Here is a 24,372-nt window from a genome sequence, read left to right as displayed (position 1 = left end):
CGCGGGCCGCGCCGCTCCGCGGGGCGCGCAGAGGGGGCGCCGCGCCCCGCCCGCCCCCGCGGATGGACGCGCGTGTCCCCGCGGGGCCGGGCGGCTGTCCCCGCGTGTCCCCGCCCGCGGACGGCTCCAGGGTGCCGCTGCGCGGGGTGTCACCGCTAACGCGCGACTGCTTCATCAAAGCTCCGACCCGTCAAAAGCAGAGGGGGGGCCGGGCCGGGCCGCCCCTCGCGTTCGTGTCCGCGGGAGTGGGGCAGAGCGGCGGTGTTCCCCCGCTGCCACCGTGTGGGGGTTTTTTCGCGTGTGGACACGTCCTACGGCAACCCTGTCGTGAGGGTGCACGGCCGTACAATTAATTTTGCAGTGTTAATGACGGACGGAGGGAGCCGCCGGTGCTGGGCTGGGCGGCAGGCGGCCCCGGTGTCCGGCCCGGCCGGGGGCTCCAGCTCCGCTCCTCGCCTTTAACAGGCTGCTGGGACGGGGCTTGGAGAGGAAATTGAGGTTTTCCTTCTTTTTTTTTTTTTTTTTTTTCCCCCCCTTTTTTTTTTTTTTTTTTATTGGGAAGGAGATGCAGAGGCGGCGGGGCGCGCAGCGCCGCACAGCCCCGCCTGGTACGGCTCGCCCCAGCCAATGCTTCAGCCCCTCACCTCCTCCTCCACCTCCTCACACCTTGCCTACTTGCTCCGTCCTTTCGCTCTGAAACACTAAATGTGTTTCATTTTGAAGTTTTTGTGGGAAAGATAGCGTTCAAAGGGCGAGCAGCAGCCCTCGGTACCGTGTGCTCGGGTTTGGCAAGTAAATGTGTCATCAGTAATTAATTTATTTTAGACGATCCAGACCTGAAAGATATTGACCCTACAGTATTAAAACATTGCCATGCTGCGGCTGCAACATGTATTCTGGAGGCAGGGAAGCAGAAAGCTGACATATCTGCTATAAGGTACTCATAGTTGGAAGCTTCACCAGTTTTCTAGCGGTTGTTACTTAAAAGTGTACTGCTGAGTTAATGGTAACAGAAAACTAATAAATTCTTTTTTCCCTGTAGCACATGTCTAGAAGACTGTAAACTGGATAAAGAGAGAATAGAACAATTTTGCACCGAATATCAGGTTTTAAAAACAACTTTAACATATTAATTTTTTTTCCTCTCATAGTAATTTATTGAACCTAGTAAATATTTTTTTTCTTCTCCCCCCCCTCCAGAAAAACAAGGATGCATTGGAAATCCTGTTGGGAAGGTAGGTCAATCAGTCAGCACAGAGGCATAGTTTCAATTACAGTTAGTTTGAAATTGTTCTGGAAAACACTTTTGCATAGTTTAGGTAATTTAAGTAAGAAATATTGTTCCATTTAAAAAGTACATTTTTAACAAACTCTAGAAAACAGCTGTTGAAACTTTTCTTCATTTGGAATTCTACTATAAAAAAATCTTTTTGAGCTTTTCAAGAAGCATTACAAGGATCATGAAAAAGTTCTTTATTGATGGACGGCTTTAGAAAATGACCTTTTCTTTTAGTGTAGGAAACTTGTAACTGTTTTGTCTTTCAGCATAGGCAGATCTCCTCTCCATATAACTGATGTGTCTTGGCGCTTGGAATATCAGATCAAGGTAATTTTAATACACTAAGGTGTTTCTTTAGTCTGTCTTAGTGCTAAAAAATGACCATTTTATGTGTTCTTTGTTTTTAATTTAGAACAATCAACTTCATAAAACTTATCAGCCTTCCTACTTGGTGACCTTAAATGTAGAGGTACTGTACTCCCAGTCCCCTGAAAGGAAAAAAATGCAATTTCATGATTCTTTTAAATAAAATAGATGTTGTTGTTTGTTTGATTTTTCCTTCAGAACAGTGATTCAGGATCACACCCAGATGTTAGTTTTAGTTGTACGATGGAGCAATTACAGGTACTTGTTTCCTTCATCATTCTGTGCTTAGCTCCAGTTGTGGATGTAGGTGGTTTTAGCAACTTGCCAATCAAAATTCAATCATATGTACTATTATTTGAAAATAAAAATCTCTACTGGGAGGATACTAGAGAATCTTCCATAAAAATTATCTGAGTATATTTTACTGTCTTTTCAAATAAAGTTGCAAAGTAACTGATTTTAGTTGTGTGAAGAGTGTTTTACATACTGCATAAATATTTTGTCTGTTTTCATAACTGTAATCTATATGTGTATTTGGGAGAAAATTCGTCGTTTTCTGAAACTCTGATTTCCCGTGCTTTAGAGAAATGATTAAAGAAGCTGGTTCAATGATTTGAATGTGTCATGATTAAAAATAGAGAGCAAACTGAAGGCTCTTCAGTGGTGTTAATGACATGTAAGAAATGTACTGAAACAAACGTTGATCTTTGTTTAGCGATTTAAATGTGTAACTGAACAATAGAGGTATTGTAATGCTTGGAAGTGGCCAAACTCTGGAGGATCGGGAAGAGGGGTTGTGGAGAGAGGAAAAGCAAGATATTAAAACTTTAGGTTTTAAATGTTTGTCTTAAAAGTTGTCCTTTTCTCACTAATGAGTGTTTCTAGTCAGTTTGCTGACATAGCAAAATCTGACATACTTTGGCTAGAGAATGATCCTGGTACAAAATTGCACTCAAAATATTTTCAGTGTTTTAGAAATGCATGTAGTACTTCAAAGCCTGGAGCGGATGTTAGTGTTAGCCATTGTGGCAATACTGATAAAATCTACGTGTTAATAGTAGCGATCTGGTTTAGGAGCAAATACATTTTTAAAAGTGTTTTCCTTCAGTTTCCACTTTTCTGACTACACTGTAAAATGTGGAGCTGTTTAATTACTTGCTGGCATTGTTCGTCAGTTGTAACATTTCTTTGTGCTACAAGGTGCTGGTTTCCCTTGCCTCTCTGTATAAAAAAGATACTCTGTTCTTCTAGCTGACCTTCTAAAAAATATGTTTATTCTAAGACAATATTTCATCTCTTAGGATTTAGTTGGAAAACTAAAAGATGCTGCAAAAAGTCTAGAAAGAGCGACTCAGATGTGATTGAAGGAAGGTGTCAGCCTGCTGAGCTGAAGTACTCTCATTCCTAAGAGTGTCTCCTAAATGACAAATGTCTTTCATCTCTTGATGCAAACTGTCCTTTTTTTTTTAAGTCCTTGGATGTGAATTAAATGAAACAACTTTTTTACGTCCGCATTTGGTATTCCTTGCTCATGTAATTTTTTTTTTATTAATTCTTGTTAAGTATTTGCTTAACTGTCACGTCATCAAAGCATTCCTTCTGTCTTATTTTGTATATTTTTACATTTGTCGCTGCTTATTTTTCTCTGTTATCTAATAAAAGTTTATTCGCGCCTGTTCTGCAACTTCTATGGGTGAATTAGCTGTACCTAAAAGTAAGATGCTAAACGTTAGATCAGCTCAGTGAGGCGAAAGTCCCTTCCTCCAGTGCCGCGGCTGCGGCGCGTTTGCTAAATTGCCCGCCGCGCTTTGTCATTTCACTCCAGCCGATCTTACATCTCCCCTACGAGTAAAGGTTGGACCCCGGCGCGGGTGGCAAGAAAGGATTCAGTTTAATCCTATGGGCTCAGGGTGCCTCGAGGAAAGCCGAGGGTCCGCGGGATGGAGCGGAGCCGGGTGGCGGCTCCGGCTCGACGGCAGGGCTGCTCCGCGGCTCTCCCGGCCGCCTTGGGCCGCTCCCGGCACCGGTGGTCTCCGCGGGGCCACTCGCTCTCGCCGGCAGGTGCGGTCGGGCTCCCCAGCGCGGCCCGTCCGCACCTGCCGGCGAGGAAGAGCGGCCCCGCAGAGGATGCGAGGCGGCCGCCGGTCCTTTACTGCGGAGCCACGATTTTTCCTCTCCGTTCCTCCGCGCCCGAGCTGCGGGAGGCGTCTTGTCGTCGCCGGCGGCGAGCGACCGCGAGGGTTTCCCCGCTTCCCTCCCTCCCAGTTGGCCCGTCTTCCCCCCCGCGGGGTGCGGGGACACCGCGGGTCCCCGCGACACCCGCTCCCGCCGCCGCTCGGGGCGGAAAAGCGGCCGCGCGGCCCCCGAGGGGACGCGCCTCCTCGACGGCGGCGGCTCCGTGCGGCCGAGAGCGGCCGAGGGGCGCTCGGCAGCGCCCACGCGGTGGCGGGGGCGCGAGGCCGCCGTGCGGGTCCCCCCGGGGGTCGCTCCGCGGCGGGACGGGGCGTGCGGGGCGGCCGCGGGTGGGAGCGCGCAACAAGTGCGCGGAGGGAGGCGGGGGCTGCGGGGGCAGCCGACGGGAGGCGTATGGGGCCGGTGGGTGTGCGGGGAGGGGGGCAGCGGCGCGGGCAGGATGGAGAGGGCAACGCCGGGCGGGGTCCTGGGGGACGGGCGGGGATCGGATCAGGGGGCGCGGGGGCGACGAGGGCGCGGGGAGGGAGTGGGGGGCGGAGGGGGTGAAGGGGAGCCGCGGCGCGGGCGGAGGGAGCGCGGGGAAGGAGGGCGGGAGGCATCGGGGCTGCGGCGGGCGGGGGGAGGCGGGCGAGAGCCGCGGAGCGGGGCCGGGGGTCGGGGCGGGCGGTGAGGAAAAGGAGGAAAAGGAGGAAAAGGAGGCATCGGCGGCGCGCGGGCGAGCGCGTGCAGGGCCGGGGGGAGGGGAGGGAGGGAGGGAAGGAGAAAGGGAGGAGGGAGAGAGGGAGGGGAGGGGGTGGCGGGCGGGGGAGGGGAGGGAGGGAGCGAGGGAGGGGGGAGGCGGAGGGGGAGGAGGCGGCCGGGTTGCGGGATTGGGTCACGGGGAGGCTGCCGGGCCCCGGCGGCAGCGCCGCTAATTCCCAGGCCGCCCTTAAGGAATGAGGCGCCCCACGTGACGCTGGCGGGGCGGGCGAACTCCGAGCCATTTTGGGGACGGTGTCAGTTTCCACTGTGTGCCTTCAGCGTTGCATTCTTCCCTCCTCCGCCCTCCTCCCGCCCGCCCGCCCGCCCGCCCTCCTTCCCTCCCCGGGTCCCCGCCACCAACTATGAAATAACAACAACAATAATACTCGTAATAATAACAATAATAATAAAAGAAGGAACGCGAGCGAGGCCGCGAGGCGGAGCGGGGGGCAGAGGGAGAGACAATGGGCTGGTGGAGAGAGGACCCATCCGGACCGGGGAGACTGTGCGCTCCCAGCGCCTGAGCCGCCCGGGCGGCCAACTCGGAGGGAGCGAGAGAGCGAGGGAGCGAGCGAGAAGGGCCCGCGAGGAGCGGCGGAGACCCGGGCGTTCTGTAACTAAAATGAGCGGAGCGCAGCGGCGGCGGCGGCAATAAGCTTATTGCAATTGACAGCGTCTGCAGTTCATTTCAAGATGGCCGCTTGGCTCACATTCATTTTCTGCTGAACGACTTTTAACTTTCATTGTCTTTTTTGGCCGCTCCGATCATCACCCACCGGCTCCGTTTTCCGGGTACGTATGAAGCGAGGTGTCGCCTTAGCAAGGGCGGGGGGCGAAGGGGGCTCGGCGGCGGTTTTCGGCCGGTTTGGGGGCTGCAAAGGGGCGCCTAGGTGTCCCCCGAGCTCTCCGTATGGGAAAAGCGCTGACAGGCTGCTCCAGCCACACACACACATACAGACACGCAGCAGCAGCAGCAGCAGCCTGTGCACTCGCTCGCGTTACGCACCCACATTTGCAAATTTTAGTTCCTTTCTTTCTCCAGACGCCCCCTAAAACCTTTCTGTGCACATGGCCCCCGAGGAGAATATTTATATTTTCCGACCCTGCTGCCAGCCCGGCCCGAGCGCCCTTTGTTTAAAGGCAGATTTTGATTAAACAGGGACGTTCGTGAAATCTGGAGCTGCCTGGGTCAAGTGATTTCAGTCCTCCCCGAAAGAAATGTGTCTGGGGGAGGTTAAAATGTCAGATAACGCACCCATTTTATAGAGACGGAGCCAGCGGGGGGTAGCGATCCTCCTGGGGGGGTTGTTAGGAGCCGGGACACCCAGCAGAAAATGTTATTAACTTAAGTTGGACAAGTACTTGTGTGAAATTGGATGGGTTGTAAGATGGCGGTTCCCAGTTGTTTCCAATGTCTCCTCTTACATTTCTGCTCTAAATGCTAAACTTTAGGGGTTTGTGCCTACTGGGAGAGGCAAGGGATGGCCAACGCCGAGAAATAACTTTTTTGGGGGGTGAGGATAGCAGTTTGGCTGCGATCTTGGGGAGCTGGGGCGTGCGGTTTGCTGGAGCCTTTGGAGCAAAGGTGATGTGTCTGCGGGACGCGGAGGGGGGGGTGGTGTGTGTGAATTTCTTTTCTCTGGTTGGTATTTTTTTTCTCCTGAGCCCGGGAAGGGTAAATTTACATGAAATCCTTTGTCAGATCTTAGAGGTGTCGCGAGTGGGCTCCTCGTACTGCTTATGGGCAGCCCCTGAAAGTTGCTAGTGTTCTGTTTTTATAATTGAATGGCCTTGGCAATATATAACGCGGGATGTTTCTCTGTGTTTGCTGTAAACATTTGCAAATAATGAGGTAAAAATAAGCAGAAAAAAAATCGCATTTCTATACAAGTGAGATAGTAACTTTTCAGCCTCTAGAAAGTTTGATTCACTCCTCCATTCTCCAGAGAAGTCGAAGAAAACCTGGGCGTGTGTGCCCGTTTGGAAGCTTGGCGCTAGAAGGATTTTTTTTGCGTAGTCTGTAGTGGTCGGAGTAGCTTCTTTTATGGGACTGTCCCTAACACCAGGGACATTCTGGAAATACAGTCCAGTAAAACTACTTTGAGTGACTCTGAGCAGCCCGTCCTGGAAACTGAGACAGACTTGTGTTGCAGTTTGCCAGAGACACGAAGTCTTGACCTACCTGGTCTCTTAGATAGTACAAAATTAGCATTTTAATGTATTTTTTTAAGTAGACCTATTATGTCTTACGCCTAGTCACAGGGAGCTGATTTTGAAGGCTGGGGTCCTTTTGCACTCTGTTGCCAATATTCAGGTCTTTCCTCGGTGCAGCAAGTTGGGCAGAGATATTTGAGCTTCATGTGCCTTCTCTGAAAGGAGCACTGTCCTCTCCTTTAAAACGTTTGCGTCCATTCTTAAGTGAAAGAGTAATAACAGGCTCGATAGTACAAGTGGCTCTGGCTGATAATGAGTGAAGATCTAGAATGACGGCTGCTTTATTCCTGATGAGAGAGTTTTCCGAGAGGAGATGGGTGCAAAGTACACAAACCTATGCGAGCCATGCTTCTATTTTTTATGTATGTATTTTCTGTTAGAGACCTGTCGAGCAAGGTTTGATAGCTTATTGCCTTTATAGATTTTTAATAATGTAGCTGATTCTTAGCAGGAGAATGCACTTCTGTTTTTCTTCATTTTGACATAACATGTTTAAGGCCTCTAAATAATCGGTTGGCTGGCAGTGTTTACTTCTAGCGAGTATTATCTAGGTATATTTTACGTTTAGTTGTTCCGTGTGTCAGTGTGTAAATATATATTGTCCTGGGTAAAAGGCTGATTGTATTTGTGTGAAGTAGTGGCATTCGCCGTGTGATCAGCAGGAGCAGAAAAAAAATCTGAAAGGATTTCCATCGTACCAAAATATTAAGCTCAGACTGCTGTAGTAAAATGTGCTGTGTTCATGTTACAACCCCGCAGGCACAGACACGCGTGTGCCTGTGCCTGTGCGGGTGGCTTTTGAGGAGAAATTAGGCGCCTTGTTCAATTCGCTGGAGAAAATCACTGATTTTCAAGATAGCTTATAGCATGTTGAAAATGTGCTAACTTTGGGCAATAAATAATCCGCGTTTAGGGGTTGCTTCGACAAAACAGGTTTCACGGTTGAATTTAATCCCCTTCCATTTAGGAAGGGGCTATGCCTGCGTGAAATAAACGCGTTAATGTCTTGAAAGGTTTGTCCCAGTCTGTCAGGGCTGGGAAGGAATTCTTGGTCAGCCGACTTGCATGACCTCGGTCACTGCTGGTTTTTTTGGTTCAGATATTTATGAATTATAAGGTAGTGACTTGAACAAATAAAACACAGAACCGTGAAAGCAGCCTGTCCATGTGTAAGTACCTAAAGGGACCTCAGAGCCGCCGGCTTCAGGGCTCTTCAGAGGAGAGTGCAGAAGCCCCGTCTCCGCCTTTTCTGGGAAAAGCAAAACCTCGGTATCAGTTTAAAAGTAAGAAGCAGAGGGTCAGGGACCCTGGAAGCGACATTTAAACCGCAGTACAATGCAGCGGCGGTCTTGCTTTCCCTCACGGAGCTGGGAACAGCTTTGGGGACCTGGTCTGGTTTGGGGCTTCTGGCATTTTGGTTTTCTGTGTGCTGGCCGGCATTGGTTTGATGCTGGGGAGTTTTATCTGCTGCTCACTCGAGGGTTCTCCTGCAGCAGCCAGAGAAGTTTTCTGGCCGGGGTCGCTCGTTGGCGCTGTGCACACTTCTGAAGAATATTGTACCCCTGTCCTGGGCAGTTTGGCCGACGTTCAAAGCTTTTAGAAAGCTTGGTGTGTTGCCCTTTTTTTTTTTTTTTTTCCCTCCCTAACATCGAAGTTTGCCAGTGGCTGGGGGGAACCTTGCATCTTGAGCATACGGTGCTGCGGTGAGAGGTGGTGGCTCGCAAGCTCTGCCCTCGGGAGGAGCAGAGACCAAGGACAGGAGCTGGTGTGCTGGGAGCACTGACCTGGGGAAATTAATGGCTTGCATTGGAGCCACGTTGTTGTATTACATTTTTCAGGATCTGGTTGACAGAAAATAATTTACTCTGCAATTGACATGGCTGACAGGTTTTTTCCTCATGTGTACTTTCCCCTTTATCTCTTATTCCCTCTCATTTTAAACAGTATGTGTGCATCTAGCGTTGTTGCCAGTGCATCCGATGGGGGTTTATGGGTTTCAGACTGTGAAAATGACATTTGTTTTTCACTCTTGTCGCTGCATTGTGTTGACAAGGTGTTGATTTAGCTTTAGGAATGATCTGGTCACATGGTCCTTCGCATATTGTCACTAATGTACCGTTTAAAGTCGGTTTGGGCTTTTCCCCCCTCTCAGTGTGCTTTATTGATGAAAAGGAGGCTTGCTTAAGGATTCGGAGACTTGTATTTTCCCATCCAAGCATCTTACCCTGGTGCTGCAAATCTCTTTACACCTTTTGCAAAACTTTGCACCGCGCTCGCTTCGTCCGCGGGAGGATTTTCAAACGAGAGTCAAAACGGGGGGAAGGAAAGAAAGAGAGAGAAAAAGAGTCAGGGGGAAGAGAAAGGGAGGAAGGAGAGAAATGAAGAAAAAGGAGATGGAGGGATCGGGGATTCCGGCGCGGTGGAGCGGGAGCTGGGGCTCGGCACCTCGCCGGCGGTGCGGGGGGCTCGGTCCCCGGGAGCGCGGCGTGGTTCGGAGGGAGGGAGGGAGCGGAGGGGGAGAGGAGCGATCTCAGACCAGCTTCTCGCACCGAGTCGACGTGGAGAGAGGCCCCTGAGAGGATCCGAAATGGCCGAGGCTCGGGAGGAGCCTCTGGCACTCGCCTCCGCCAGGCTGAGACCCCGCAGCCCGGGGCCGCCCCCGCCGCCCGGACTGCCCCGCACCGCGCCCGGGCACCCTCCGGGCTGTGCCACCCGACCCCGCCCGGGCCGCTCCCGCCCTCCCTCTGCCCTCCCTTCGCAGCCGGGCTCCCAGACCCCCGCGGGCTCCTTGGCTCCTCCACCCCCTCCGCCAGCCCCCGGGCCCCGCGTCCCACCCCCTGGCCCGGCCCGGCCCGGCCCGGCCCGCCCCCCCGGCCGCCCCCCGCCCGGCTCTCGTGTGTTCCCAGCGGTGGCAGGATGCCAAGTGTAAGTGTAAGTTGCTATAGCAACCCCCTCGGAGAGCGGAGCAGATCCGGATCGGCACCGAGCCGCAGCGGCAGCCGCCCGGACCCCCCCGGCGGGCCGGCCCCGCCGCCCCGGTGCCCGGCCCCGCTCCGAGGTGCGTGTGTCCCCCCCCGTCCCTCCCCCCGCCGCCCCTCCCCGCGCTCCGGAAATGCCAGGGCAGCCGCACCGGGAGGCGCTGGTTCCCCTTTGTGCTGCTCGCCGGCAGCCCGGTGCCCGCCGTGTCGCCCCCGGAGCTCCCGCCGCATCGCCGCCGAGCCGGCCGGTGCCGCCGCGCCGCGGGAACGGCCCGTGCCCGCCGGGGGACGGCGCGGTGGGTGCCGCGGAGCGACCGCGGGGCTGCGCCCAGGCCGGCCCGGGGCGGTGCGGTGCGGGGACTCCCCGCCGGCCTCGGGACCGGCCCTCGCCCGCCGCCCGCCCCCGCGCCGCCGCCTTCGCCTTCCGCGCCTGAGCTGCCCCTGCGCCGGGGGATGCGATGCGATGCACGGGGGGAAGGGGACGCGCCGGACCGCGGCACCTGGGACGCAGCCGCGCTCGTCCCCGCTGACCGGTCCTCTGTGTGTGTGTGTCTTTCAGAGCCGCTGCTCGCCACGCCAAAATGCACCGAACAACCAGAATCAAAATAACCGAGCTAAACCCCCATCTCATGTGCGTGCTCTGCGGCGGGTACTTCATTGATGCAACAACCATCATAGAGTGCCTCCACTCCTGTAAGTACGACCGGGCGCTCCGCGTTGTTCCCTCGCCGCTTCCCTCCTTTCCCGGCATCCCGGGAACAGAAACAAAAAATCCTCCCGAGCCCAAACCCCCCGAGGGGCTCGGGACCGCTGCCCTCTACCTCCCCGACGGGTGGGGAAGTAGGTGTTCCGGCCGCGGTGCAGATTTTCTGAGGACAGCCCTACGGTCTTTGTTAAAGTAATAATATATGTACTATAAGCGTCTCCTTTTCATGGTAATTGCGGCTTATTTGGGTATTTGTTTAGCTTAAGCAGCTCGCTGCTGACAATGGACGATTTGCTCTAGCTTGCATAGTTTAGAAAATCGCACCTTTATCTATGCATATCTGAGTGGCACCTTCGAACATCACTGAAAGCCTGTCGTGTTTCACTTACAGTCTGTAAGACCTGTATCGTGCGTTACTTGGAGACCAGCAAGTATTGTCCTATCTGTGATGTCCAAGTTCACAAAACTCGACCGCTTTTGAATATAAGGTAGGAGAAAGTTTCGAAGTGCATCCTGCATCTCTTATTTTGCTTTATGTGGGGAGACCAGCAGTAGTCGGTGTCAATGTTATCTCTTCGTCTGCGATTTAAATCTGAAAGGGCTTGTCAATTTACAAGCTAACTGGTGTGTATGCACTCTCTTTGGAGTTTCATCACTGATTGAAACTGAAGATTTCTCTGCATGGGAGACAGAAAGTTTTTGTTTGTCTTTTTAGCATAAGCCAGTCATTGATGTAATGCCTTTTCCCTCTCCCCAGCTCTCCCGTGTACCACCGGACAGTTCTTGCCTCTGCTTTCTGTATCTCCCAGACATGCATCACTCCAGGATAATTCCTAATCATGAAAACTCTAGCAGCAACTTTCCAAGCTAAGAGGCAAAAACCTTTAAAGCATCATTTGCCTTTCAGAAACATTTTCCTTGTCAGCACTGCATTTTGCTCTCTCTCCTTTCTAGGGAGGACGTTTAGTTTTTAAGGCCTTCCTTCAGTCTGAGAACCTTCAGTTGAGGTAGCACAGATGAGTTTTGGTTCAGAGTGGTATTTAGAGCAGGGCTAGTTTGATTACAAGGTCCTGCAAGTTACCCTTTAATGACTGGCCTCCCGCTTTGTAGAAGATGCCTTGTTGTGAAAGATTATAAGTAAGGATTAAAATATTACTTCACCTGCTTATTTTCATGTTTTGGGGTTGTTCTTTTTTTCAGGTCAGATAAAACTCTCCAAGATATTGTATACAAGCTAGTACCAGGCCTTTTCAAAAGTAAGTAGTTAAATCAGGCATTTTGTTAAGAGCAGAAAACAAAACCAGAGCTGCTATCCTATATCAATACCAGGAGTTACAAAGTAAATGCTAAAAGAAAATTATATGCTTTTCCATCTAGATGAAATGAAAAGAAGAAGGGATTTTTATGCTGCTCATCCGTCGGCTGATGGTAAAAGCTTCTCCTTTGCAACTTTAATAAATATAGCATTGACCTAGATGTTTTACTGTTTCCTTTTTAACTTACAAGTGATGTATTACCGTCACAGAATTTTAAGAAGTAAAGTCAGCATAATAAAAGTTTATTGTTTTGTCAGGTAGCTTTCATTCATTATCTTACTGTGAAGATTTTTTTTTTCTTCTTACTGAGAATTGCCATTCTTCCTGATTTGAATTTCAAAATGTAAATTATTGTGGAAATTTCTGCGCAGCTGCCAATGGCTCTAATGAAGACAGGGGAGAAGTGGCTGACGAAGACAAAAGAATTATAACAGACGACGAGATAATAAGCTTATCCATTGAATTCTTTGACCAGAATAGGCAAGTTCCAGAATTGCAATATTTTATGTTTACCTGATTGATAGCAGCTGTATTTATTATTTGTTGTAAATGTGTCATTTCTTCTCACAGACTGGAACGAAAAGGAAATAAGGAGAAAGAAAAATCAAAGGAAGAGGTAAATAACTTTCCTTTACTCCAGAGGAAGCATATCACACACACACACAACTTTGGGACAGGTCTGTAGCTGAGAAAAATACCTAGGTATGTGTATCTAGAACAAAGGAGGTGCACCTCCTATTATGGCATGAGGTACAGAAAAGGTAAAATATTTTTATACAGCTGTATATGTAAGCAACTTTTTAAAATTAAAAATGCGTGCAGTGTTAATTTTAAAGCAGAATCTGATATTTTGTAAAATTAAATAAATATTTAATAATTTATTTATTACTTTATTATAAACTAAAACCAGATTTCATACAATACAAATATTTATGTATAAATTCAGTTACTTATTTTAATTACTTTAGAACTGTAATTTACCACTTATTTGTGACATGCCTTCTAAGGCAGCGGACATTGTTATGTTATAGTTCATAATTTAATGAGATACATTTTTTTTAACATGAAACGTTCGAATACAACATTAGTGGGAGTAATTGCTTGTTCTCAGTAGACTGATTTTCTTTACTATGCTCTCAGGTGAATGACAAAAGATACTTGCGCTGCCCAGCAGCAATGACAGTGATGCATCTAAGAAAGTTCCTGCGGAGTAAAATGGATATACCTAACACTTTCCAGGTACCTATGGGGAAGGAGTGACTTTTTTTTTTTAAGTTTTGTTTGTTTGTTTGTTTGTTTGTTTGTTTATTTAGGACTCTGTTTCCTCATTACAGCCTGTTCCAGCAAGTGCTAACTGCCAAGTATTTACGGTGTGTGCAATACGTTGCTGGGCTTATTTTTAAAATATCTATCTGTAGAGTATGGTGACACTGTAATTTTTTTTAATGCTGTAAATATCAAAGTATAAAGAAATTGCTCCTTGATGTGTTTTAAACATGTCCAATAGATATGCAAATTCCCTACTTCTTGCTGGGTTTGGTATAGCTTTTTTTGTTTGTTTTTTTTCCAATTTTGTGAGATATGTAACAACAGGGCTACTTTCACCTCAGATCAGTCATGTGCTAGGGCTGAATGCCTGGATGCTCCTTAATGCAAGGATTCATATCTTGAACAGATCGATGTGATGTATGAAGAGGAGCCTCTGAAGGACTACTACACCCTAATGGATATTGCCTACATCTATACCTGGAGGCGGGTGAGTATCTGCAGGAGGACTCCAGTATGTCTCCTCCAGGAGGGGGTGCAGGTCATGGCCTGGGGAGGGCGCTTATCAGGGTCTCCCTTTTGCTTTACAGAATGGGCCTCTGCCCCTGAAATACCGGGTCCGACCTACTTGCAAGAGGATGAAGATCAGTCACCAGAGAGAAGGCTTGAATAACAGTGGGGAGCTGGAAAGTGACTCTGGGAGCGACAAGGCGAGCAGCCCAGCAGGAGGCATCCCCTCCACCTCCTCCTGTTTGCCCAGCCCCAGCACCCCGGTCCAGTCTCCTCACCCCCAGTTCCCTCACATCTCCAGCACCATGAATGGCACCAGCAGCAGCCCCAGCAGTAACCACCAGTCCTCCTTTACCAACAGAGCTCGGAAAACATCAATAAATGGCTCCTCAGCCACTTCATCTGGTTGATGGGCCAACCAGGCTGCCACCCTCGTCCTTCCTTTATATAGATCTCTCCATGCCATTACAGCTTTATAGATGCTAATCCATGTGACTATCATCCAAATTGCTTTCTTTTGTAGTAACACTGAACTTGGCTATAAAAGGCCAGACTAGGTGACATTCAGGATGGACGTTAGTGGAAACGCAAGATTGAAATGTAAATTGTTTTCAGAGGACTGAGAAGCAAACAAAAGTTACATCTTCACCTGTTCTGAGTGATGTGGAGTTGTTTCTGTCCCCATCATCTGGAGTCAGGAGTCTCCAGAAGTCAGTACAAATCCCGGGAAGTAGTTTGTTAATCCAGACTAACTCCTCCATTGCGTTCTCTTCGATTGTTATTGTTCTTATGCTGTTTTGTGAACCTGTAGAAAGCAAGTGCTTTTTCATCTTGAAATCCAACAAAATTGAAAGAATATGCATAGAGAAATGCATATATGTAGCCATGTCACTGTGAATAACAATTTTTGCGTATTAGCCATTTTGATTCTTATGTTGCATCTTTTACTTCTCTGTTGCTGCGCAGAACCGATCAAAAGAAAAGTAAACTTCAGTTTTACAATCTGTATGCCTAAAAGCGGGTATTACCGTTTTATTTACTGACTTGTTTAAATGATTCGCTTTTGTAAGAATCAGATGGCATTATGCTTATTGTACAATGCCATATTGGTATATGACATAACAGGAAACAGTATTGTATGATATATTTATAAATACTATAAAGAAAATATTGTGTTTCATGCACTCATGATATGGTTGTTAACTTTCTAAACTGGTTCGACCCTTGCAGATGCCGCCTGTTTGAGCTTTGCTTGTACTGCAAGAAACACTTTGTGTGTGAGAGCTACAGTATTGGGAAAGCACATTCAAGCCTCTGATAACCCGGAGGCAATTGGCAATCTTAAAAGGATTTTACTGGCTTTGTCTGGTTTTTTTCAAGTGAAATATTTTTACTTTACCAAATGTTGAAGTGATACAGTGAAGAAAAAAAAAAATCAAGGGACATGGAAGTCTTTGACCTGTTTGATAACCTTTTTATTATTTGGTGTGGTGGGACTGTGTTTTTAAAAGCACATGGAATCATTATAGAAGCCATAAACTATTTGGTATAAAGTTTAAGGAACCAGCAAGTGGCTGGATGAAGGCATTTTATCTAAATTTGTTTTAATATATATGTATATGGTACAGTACTAACTTCATTAAAATTTAACAGGTACTTTTCAATAAATTGTGGAGAATGCCTTCTCTTTAATGGCCTGCAAGTAGGTGCATTTTATTACAGGCTTCTAAGAGTGGGTTTTTTTCAGTAGAAGGAACTTTTCCACCATAAAATATGAACAGCCCAGATACTTTTCAGTTTGTGCTTTGCTTTGGTCGAACTTTGTGTGTGTTCATCACCCATCAGTTATACATTTGTGAGGGTGTTTATTCTATATGGATATTGTTTCATGTTTGTACGGAAAAATTGTAGTTAAACATTTCATTGTCTCCAGTCTGCAAAAGAAGCACAATTCTTAATTGCTTTGTCTTGCTTATAGTCATTAAATCATTACTTTTGCATATAAATTGCTGTTATTTGTCCTGCTTGTTTTTTAGACCAGGTGATTGCAAATCCTCCACAAGGTTATCGCTTATTGATGTATATGTCTTGTTAAACAAGAGTTGATATTTTTTTCTGTAGTAAACATGTACAGCTCAATTTCAACAGTAAAAACTTCAGTTTTATATACACGAATAACTTTCATTTATAGCTGATCAAAGAAATAAACAAATAAAAGGGATAATTCATTGAAAAGTAGCAAATGACCTCTGTTGATAATGTGGTGTTAAGGGAAAAACATCTTTTTCTCATGGGATGTGTTTCTGGGTGTACCAAAGATTTTAGTGAACAGAACAGTATGGTGTACTAAAATAACAAAGAAAAAAAAAAAGCCTAGAAATTGCAGTGATTTGTTTTGCTTGCCTGCCTCGAAAACATTTGCTGTTCTTTATTTGACCCCGATTAATTCTTGGATATAAGCAAATGGTGCATTCTCACATCCTACTCAGCCACAGGTTTTACCTCCTATCTGTACAAACTTAGCCCCTGTTAAACTGCATTGCCTGGGAAGGGAAGAACTTGATTTTTGTGATGGTGAGTGGCATGTTCTGCCTGTGCTGTCCTGGATTACTTTTTAAAGCCTCAGTGGAACTAAAAACGTTTTAATATAAAGATATCTCTCAATGCGACCTAATGTCTATCTTGGCACTATTCCCTCAGCTACATGAGTAAATCACGCTATACTTGTTGAACTATTTCACCCAAAACCCAGCACTGAACCTGCAGCAGAGGCTTGTACGTTAGCACACTGATAAAATTGCGCTTATTTATACTGGAAGTAGCAGTTAATCACAACTTCCAGCATCAATACGGAACTGTTCTCGGTCTTTGTGAAGTACTCGGCAAACAGGAGTGGGATATTTCCCTTCGAGGTTTACTAAGCTCTTGCAGCATTTTCGACATCTCCCGTCTGAACAAGAACAAACGCTCTCAGTAGCTCTCTTGCTGAGCTGCAGAAGCCGCCGAGGATGTTTGTGCTGCCATGTGAAACTTTTGTTTTGCTGCTGGCCCTGCGCAGATGGCACCGCGATGCTTATATACTGCTAAGCACAACTGGGAGGGCGATCAAAGATAGCATCTTGGTGTTCTACTTGTGAAGCTGCTACGTCAACCTTCCCAGTTTCACGATACTTTCCTTTGCAGATACATAGCGAGAGGGTTTCCTTAAAATGTACCTTAATTCTACTTGTTGGGAAAGAAATCTCCGTTCGGTACATGTAAAGAGAATCATTTCATTACCCGACGTTGCGTTTATAGAGATGGAGGGATAAAGCCAAAATCTGCTGCGTTTTCCTGAGCTTGTTCAACAATCAATCTGATTAGGGGTATAGGCAGGGGTGGTCTGTGCTGGCTGGAAAAAGATGTTTTTCTATCTTCGTCCGACCAAATTTCCCTCCCTGGTTCAGCTGCCTGCAGCTACAAGCAGCGCTTTTGTGCCCGGCCGGAATGGGAATCCAGCCCCGGGGAAAGCAACGCAGAGGGAGCATGAAGATCTCCAAAGGCTTCTAGAGAAGACAGACAGAAACGGGGAGAAGGAACGCAGAAATACGCATGGAAAGAAAGGGAAGGAGCACGACGAGCTTGCTGAGCCGAGATGGTTGTCCCCCAGCACGGAGCATTCCTCTCAACAACCTGTGCCGCTGCCTTCCAGCAGATCGATGCGGGCACCGCCGGCACATTTCCGACACCGGCAACGACCCGTGGGCAGGAGAGGAGAGCGCAGGGCGGCACCACCGCGGCTCCGGGGGCTCGGCAGCACCGGGGGAGCCCCAGAAAACGCGACGCAAAGACAACGTTCCCCGATTTTCGGATGAGGCACAGAAACCCGAGAGCGGGGGCAACGGCAGGCGCCCTGCGCGACGAGGCGGTGCCTTTGGTCCTCTCCCCACGGCCGCCGGGGATGCACCGCCTTCACCCCCGCCGCCGCACCGCTGCCACAGGAGTGGCTCGTTTCGTTGGGGACTTTCAAAGCGCGGCCAAAGCAAGTCTTCTCGGGACCGGGTGGACCCTTCTTCCTTCCGCCTCCGCCAGCCCTGCGCCTCTTTTCTTCTTCGCCGCGACCTCAGACCGCTGGGGCGAAGGGACCAGCAGAGAGCTATGCTCCTGACTTCCGAACATCACTTCTGGACTGTTCATCTCTCCCCACGCAGGAACTCCTGCAGTTCCGATCTTTGCCACCAAAGCGGCTGACGAGGATCGGGTTGTCTGGACGTGCCGGGCTCCAGTTTCTGTCCCCGGCGCGGGGCGGGCGGCGACGGCCCCCGCCGCAGGTACCGCAGCGGGAGGCGGGTAGCGGCGGCCCCGCAGGGCTCCTCGAGCCCTCCCAGTTTTAATACGGTGAAATTCTGAGACAATGTTTACTCAGATAAGTGTTTCCTGTTTCCGCTGTTAATTTTTAACGTTCTTGCTCCTACTCTGGGTACTTGAAACGGATTTCCTTTATTTTACTATAAACAGTTTCTTTTTCATCTTTTCTGCCCGTCTCCCACCCGGAGGACGCCTGGAGAAGAACCTGCGCTCCCGTCCCAGGGTCTGCGGATCTCTGCTTTCCGCAACTCCAAGTCGTTGCCCCGCACCGGGAGCTCCGAACCATGGTTGATTTGTGTTGTATTAACTCAAGAATGGGAAGGATTCTGGCAGCGAGGATTTTTTTCCAGCTTTGGCTCCCTCACTCCCTTTCCCCACGACCAACAGAGGAGTCCCGCCAGGACAACAGAAAAACTTGTAAAGCCCAGTGTGGACCACGCAACTCTCGGTCGCACCGCCTTCGGGGATGGGATATTTGTATTTATTTAACAGTGATGGTATGGGCCAAAGAAAAAAAAAATCGACAGTGTCGGTAACGAGTACAGCACGAAGGACACGTAACACCCGCGGCAAAGGGAGGTCTTCCCCGCCGGGGTTGGGCAGGCAGAGGGAATTCCATCCCCGTTCGCTGCCGCGGAGCCGCAGCCGCGACGGGCAGGACAGCGGCAGCCGCGGAAAGGCCGCGGGCGGCGGTGCCGGTGGCGGGCGCTGCCCCGGGGGTGCGCGGAGCCCGCGGGCCCCCCCGCCGCCGGGCCGGCTGCTGCTGCTGCCCGCCCCGGGAGCCCGGCCCGGAGCTGCGGGTCGACTGCACTTCGTTTCGCGTCGTCTCGGCCGACGGGAACGCGACTCCTCGGGCCAGTGTGGAACCGCGGCGCTGGGAGGCGGCGGCGCCGCGGGCACGGCCGGACCCCCCTGCCCCGCCGGGCCGGGCCGCCCCGCTCCGCGCCCCCCGCGCCGGGCAGAGGCCATCTTGCGCCTGCGCACCGCTGCGCCCGCGGAACTTCCCCCCCCGCGCCGCCAGATTCGAACGGGGCTGCGCGGGGCGCGGAGCGGGACCCGCGGGGGGACCCGCCGGGGGCTCCGCGCCGCGACCGCCGCGACCGGGACCCGACAGCGCCGCTCCAAAGGACTCCGCCGGCGGCCACGCCGGGTGCGCCGTCGCGCTTTGCCACCCTCCCGGGCCGGGCCGGGTCCGGCCAGGGGGCAGCGGGCACGGCCGGCGGGCAGCACCCCTGGCCGCAGCCTCCCGCCGCCGAGAGGTGCAGCCGCAGCCCCCGCACCGCCCTGCTTCTCCGTCTGCCTTCCCCCGCCTCCTGCCCTTAGGGTGCTCCAGCCAGCCCGGACATTTAGGGATGCGCGCACAGGAACGGGAGCATTCCCGCTTTTCCAGCTGCAGGGCGCCGCTGTCCCGTGTCCCCGCCAGCCTTGCCGCAGGCACACGGCCTCCCGCCGATGCCGGGACCAGCCCTCCCCGGGGCACGGCGGGGCCCCGGGGCGCCCCGACCTCCCCCAGAGAGGGGAGGGGGCCGCGGTAGCCATTTGGCGCATCTATTTTCGTGGTCCGTAGCTGAATATCGCACCTCGTCTACAGAGACAAAGGGCTGTATGTTCCCATCGCCAGGGACAAGCAGATGCCTTTCCCGCTCCCCGCGCTGATGCTCTCAGCGGTGCGACGGGGGTACATTTTCTAGGGAGCGGCCGGGTGAGATCTCCCCCGTGGCAGGGAGGCACTTTCCAACAGCAGAAGCAGCCAGCAGCCCTTCCCCCTCTGCGCCCGTCGCCGGGCTCCCCTGGCGAGAATACCACCCGTATCTCTCTCCCGCCGCATCCCCGGTGGAGGAGGCCGAGGCCGGGAGACGCCGCCCCGTATCCTGGGGCCTTCGCTGAGCGCAAATCTCAGGTATTGCTGCCAGCGGTGGCATTTCTTACTCCTCCCTTTCCATGTGGTAGGGATGCTCGAGAGTTGCCTCCTCGACGAGGCACTTTCTGATCTGTGAGACAACATCGTTCCAAGGATCCTGTAGCCGATGAAGGCCTGCGAAATGGGCTGACACTACAAAAAAAAAAAAAAAAAAATCCCCCACCAAAACTAACCAACCACCCACCAACCAATCAACAAAAAAAAAAAAAGAGAAAAAAAAAGAAAAAAACAAACCCAACCCCCAAAAAACTAACCCAGGAGAAAACTGCGAATAAAATAACAACAAAACTCCACACTCCACCAAAGAAACCTAAACCAGCCCGCATTCACAACCCCAAAACTTTAAAGGGGAAATGAGGGGAAAAAAATCCAACAGAACAAACAACAAGATAAAACCCAGAAGAAAGCCCAAACAACCAAACCCAAGAAAGCCAAAAAGCTACGCTAACAGGGTACTGAAGGGAAGGTGTTGGCATGTCCAAGGTGCAGGTGTGCTGAGTGAGTGATGCCCCTGCGAGGCAGCTCTCACTGCGCGGGGTGCGGAGCCTGCGCACACCCTCCGCATGTTCCCGACGCCGGCAGCTCTGCCCGGCCAACGGGTGCTCCGGTGCAGCCGGTCGGGACGTGTCCCATCCGGAGGGATAGCACTTCGATTTCTAGGTTGGGGTAGGCTGGCTGCGAAGGACTGCGGCTGGAGCCCTGGGGGACACCGCGCTGTTGCTCCCCGGGCTGGGGCTCTGCTGCCGGGCAGGCGGGCGCGCAGAGAGAGCCCCCGGGCACCGAGGAGCTGGCAGCAGAGGGTACCAGTGGAGGCGAGAAAGGCGCTCAGAGCCGAGAGGGATGCCTACAAGCCAAGAGCTGCCATTTTGTCTCTTTTAAGAGGGTTGCCTTTCCCCTCTCCTGCAGCGCAGTGCGCGGGGGTGGCAGCATCGTCTCCTCTTGCCCTTCCCCTCCTCGGCCGTCCTCCAGGGAGGCAGCTCAGGGCTGCACGAGAGGTCCCCTCGGGAAAGCGCCAACCAGCCCCAGCCTTCCCAGCCCTAGCGCTCTCCCTGCCACCTCCGCCCTAGGTGCTCGGGGTTTGCAGGCTGTTCAGCTGATTTGTTGCTAATAGCAACCACACGACAGCGATTTGCAGCCTTTGCTGCTGCCAGCGCCTCTCGTTACACCTTCTTCTGCAAACCGGGATATCGTCGTCTGGCTGCTGCCTGTCCCCACCCCTCTAACCGCAGCAGCCGGGGACAATGATGGTGCAGGAGGACGGGACGGCCGCGGGGCGAGCTGCGGGCTCCGCTGGGCACCGCGCAGGTTTGGTCCTTCCAGATCAAGAACTAAATACTGGCCAGCATGCAGCCGCGCAGGCTCCGCGCATTTCGCATTGTGTGGCAGCATTGTTGAGAGCTGCCAGCGCCCGCAATCCGACCGGCGCGGGTGGGGGTGTGTGGAGAAGCGCTGCTGGGTTTACATATGTAGATGCGGGCAGCGTTCAGCGCCAAGCCGACACACACCCTCCCCCGGAGCATCAGACCTCGGAAGACAAAGGAAGACCTCGCTCCTTTCAAGTTCCAAGAATAAATTAAGCTTCGGCTTTCAGTTTTGGAACGTCCCAAAAATATTTGTCTTTTTTTTTTTTTTTTTTTTATAATGGCACTGCACAAGCGCTGACGGTTCCGCAGGAAACCAGAGGTGTAACCATATGCACGTGGTAAAAAGGACTCAGTCCTACCAGCTAATATTTCCTGGTCCCATCCTGCAAGTTAGCCTCACATGTTTTGCCCTTTTCCGGTTTATTTATCCCTTAAAATTTTTATTCAGTCTTTACCTAGTGTAATGGCGACGCACCAATCTCCACTAGCCAAATCTGTACCGTTTACATGTTTACAGTTAAAAATATCTGTTCAAATGCCAGAGTCGTCCTCTTAGGTGAAAAAAAAAGGGAAGTCCTCTTTCTAGAGCGTTTGAAGTGCCTCGACGTTTCTGTCTTCGCCTCACAGAACTAATTTACTCTATAGGAAGGTCTCATAAACTAAACTCACCACTGAAAATCTGGAGAGGGGACCCCAGAATGGCGTGACTCCCTGAAGCCCCGAGCCAAAGCTCAGGGGGGAAAAAAAAGAGAGAATTCTCCACCGCTATGGTCTCTCTGAAAGAGTCTTTGCTAAAATCAGATAACGGCAAAGCCCAAATTAAATTTGAACATTAAATTATTCAAGGATTCAAATTTATTTTAGTACAGGCTGTATGTGGAGTTGAAGACTCTTCACTCAGTGAAGAGTCCCATTCACTCCCACTAACCTTTCCACGTGCAACCTCCTGGCTTTCAAAAACCCAGCGTTTCCAACTCGGATCCGCGGGAGCAAGCGGAAGAGTTTGCGCGTTGCTCTTCCCACCAGACGCGCTCAGTCGTGCAAACACAGGATTAAAACCCCTAATTTCTGTAACCCTGTAAATACCTCCTCAACGCCTTGAACAATTTACCAGGCGTGTGGCAAGCAGAAGAGACCCTCCAGAGGCAGATCGGGCGACCCAGTGCCCTGCCGACGGGTGCGGGAGACGGCCGGGGGCAGCTCTGGCTCCGGCTCCAGCTGACCCGCAGCTCCGGTGGGATCTCCCGGGGGCGTCCCGAAGCCGGGAAGCCGCCGCATTAAGGTGCGGGAAGACCTCACCTTTTAATGGGCGTCGTGCGGTTTTAAGCCGTAGAGGAACATCCACGGCTTGACCAGCCGAGGCACCGCAGGGCATGAGCCTCCGAGGGGCAGCGAGCCCGACCCTGGACCTGCCACCCAGGGCCCTTCCAGCCGGGGGGTCCTGCGGAGCACTCAGCTCCTCCCGTGCGGAGACTGAGTCACCTGTTGCCTCGTACCCGCGGGGACGAGACCAAGCCGGGAAAACCCATCCCCCCGGCACGCCTCACTCCCAAAAAACTCCGGGAGCAACTTCGCCCTTAGTCATATTGGGGAAAACGATGCTTATCCTCCCCACTTTGGGCGTATTTCCGAGTGAATCAAAGGCTGAGATTAAAGAACACCCACCAGAAAGCGAAGGCACGTTATTCATTTGGATAACTGTTGCCTATTACCCTGGTCTCCGGTTTATTTTTTAAGCTGACGTGTGCGGTAACACAGTCATTACTAACACCACCCGCTTAAGGATACAGGTTTCCTACTAATGAGCACCCCAGCAGTAGGCAATGAAGTCTCACAACTACGTCATTTCCATAAATGATTTTCCGTCTTCAGTACTTTTGCGAGAACTGGTGACATTTCCGTAGACCGCATTTGCATGGTGTTTATTCCTCATTATTATTATTAACTATGTGAATAGACTCTCAGTAGCAAGCAACGAAGTGTAACAGCAAATCTTGGTGGTACTCAGGGTGCGTTTTGTTGTTCCTTATCCAAACATTAGACTTAATTATACAGATAAATCAATTTATCTGTAATCGACACATCTGCTTTTTTTTTTTTTAAACCTCTGGAAGTAATTCATCACCATTTGTTTATTTTTTATTTAACTTAAGAACAGAAATAAGTATAAAGAAATGTGTTTAACAGCTGTTCCCTTCTCAAGTACACATGGTGATAATTTCCCAAAATATTTTCTGTGGCAAACAACCTTCTCACCAATCTGATTTTATTTGTCTCCTTTATTTGTAAAGAATAGCACATCCTCTGTTTAATTTGTTTGTTTAAAGAGACTTTTTTCCGCACTAAATACTCCTAGAAATGCATAGTTCATTTTAGACCATGATATTGTGTTAGCCCCTCTCTTTTCAGCTGAGTAAACACATAGATGATTAAAAAAAAAGAAAAATTAGTGTCTTTCTTACACTTTTCCAAACTTTAAAATGTGGCTGAATTAACTTCAGCGTTCCAACTTTAAGGTATGAGACAAAACTTTCTACTACCTATCAAATAACATGTTTGTATAGTGACAGCCGTCTGATTTTGTACATTTTGAATTTTGCAGGACAAATTACTAGCCTATGAAATCTTGAAGCCACTGTGCGATATAGAGTGCCTACAGAAAGGGACATTTTTTAATTGAATATTAACTCTGATTTTCTGTTGTGGATTACAATTTCACTTGGAGCTGCCTGATCGATAGCAGAGCTAACTATTACCTTCGTTCACAAGTATCCCGCGTCTTGGGAATCGCTCTCAAAAGATACTGGACGTGATGTAGAGTCTATTTCTAGTCAAACCCTGATAACACTGATTTCATTTTCCCGTCCCACCGTTTGCATTAGTTGCTATACAGACCTCCAAGGTAGTGTTTACTGAGAGATACAACCATGTTTTTGCCGACCGGTTCTGAAGAGAATTATTCCTAATTAGTCCTTATGGCCGGACACCAAGATGGGAAAAGTGGAAGGCAGTGCCCAACTTATCTACCAGAATCATATGCTGTTGGAAAAAAATATTTAAAAAATACTGTTATTGTGCGGTACTGTACTCGGCAGAGTCAGAGGGCTGCTGCCGGACCATCCCTCATCGCCGTGCCCCTTCCCCCCCTGCTCCCTCTGCACGGAGAGAGCG

General features: G+C 50.4%; 2 protein-coding genes across 2 annotated transcripts; both read left to right on the top strand.

Annotated features, from left to right (window-relative positions):
* The first annotated feature begins 62 nt into the window (after positions 1–62).
* On the top strand, positions 63–3,329 carry COMMD3 (COMM domain containing 3). Its single transcript, XM_027658669.1, has 8 exons — positions 63–327; positions 817–937; positions 1,043–1,106; positions 1,201–1,235; positions 1,546–1,606; positions 1,692–1,748; positions 1,844–1,903; positions 2,947–3,329. Exons 1-8 carry the CDS (start codon positions 63–65, stop codon positions 3,004–3,006), a joined length of 723 nt encoding a protein of 240 aa, XP_027514470.1. The 3' UTR covers positions 3,007–3,329.
* Positions 3,330–4,675: 1,346 nt separating this feature from the next.
* Positions 4,676–15,812, top strand: BMI1 (BMI1 proto-oncogene, polycomb ring finger). The gene is made up of 10 exons (XM_027658760.1): positions 4,676–5,371; positions 10,331–10,464; positions 10,869–10,965; positions 11,678–11,733; positions 11,855–11,905; positions 12,165–12,273; positions 12,364–12,409; positions 12,934–13,032; positions 13,469–13,549; positions 13,650–15,812. Exons 2-10 carry the CDS (start codon positions 10,353–10,355, stop codon positions 13,977–13,979), a joined length of 981 nt encoding a protein of 326 aa, XP_027514561.1. The 5' UTR covers positions 4,676–5,371; positions 10,331–10,352; the 3' UTR covers positions 13,980–15,812.
* The last annotated feature ends 8,560 nt before the right edge of the window (positions 15,813–24,372 follow it).

This window comes from Corapipo altera, unplaced genomic scaffold, assembly GCF_003945725.1.
Source record: "Corapipo altera isolate COAL_440 unplaced genomic scaffold, ASM394572v1 63, whole genome shotgun sequence".
Lineage (NCBI taxonomy): Eukaryota > Metazoa > Chordata > Aves > Passeriformes > Pipridae > Corapipo > Corapipo altera.
The sequence above is the reverse complement of the archived record's forward strand: the minus strand, read 5'-3'. Positions and strand labels throughout refer to the sequence as shown.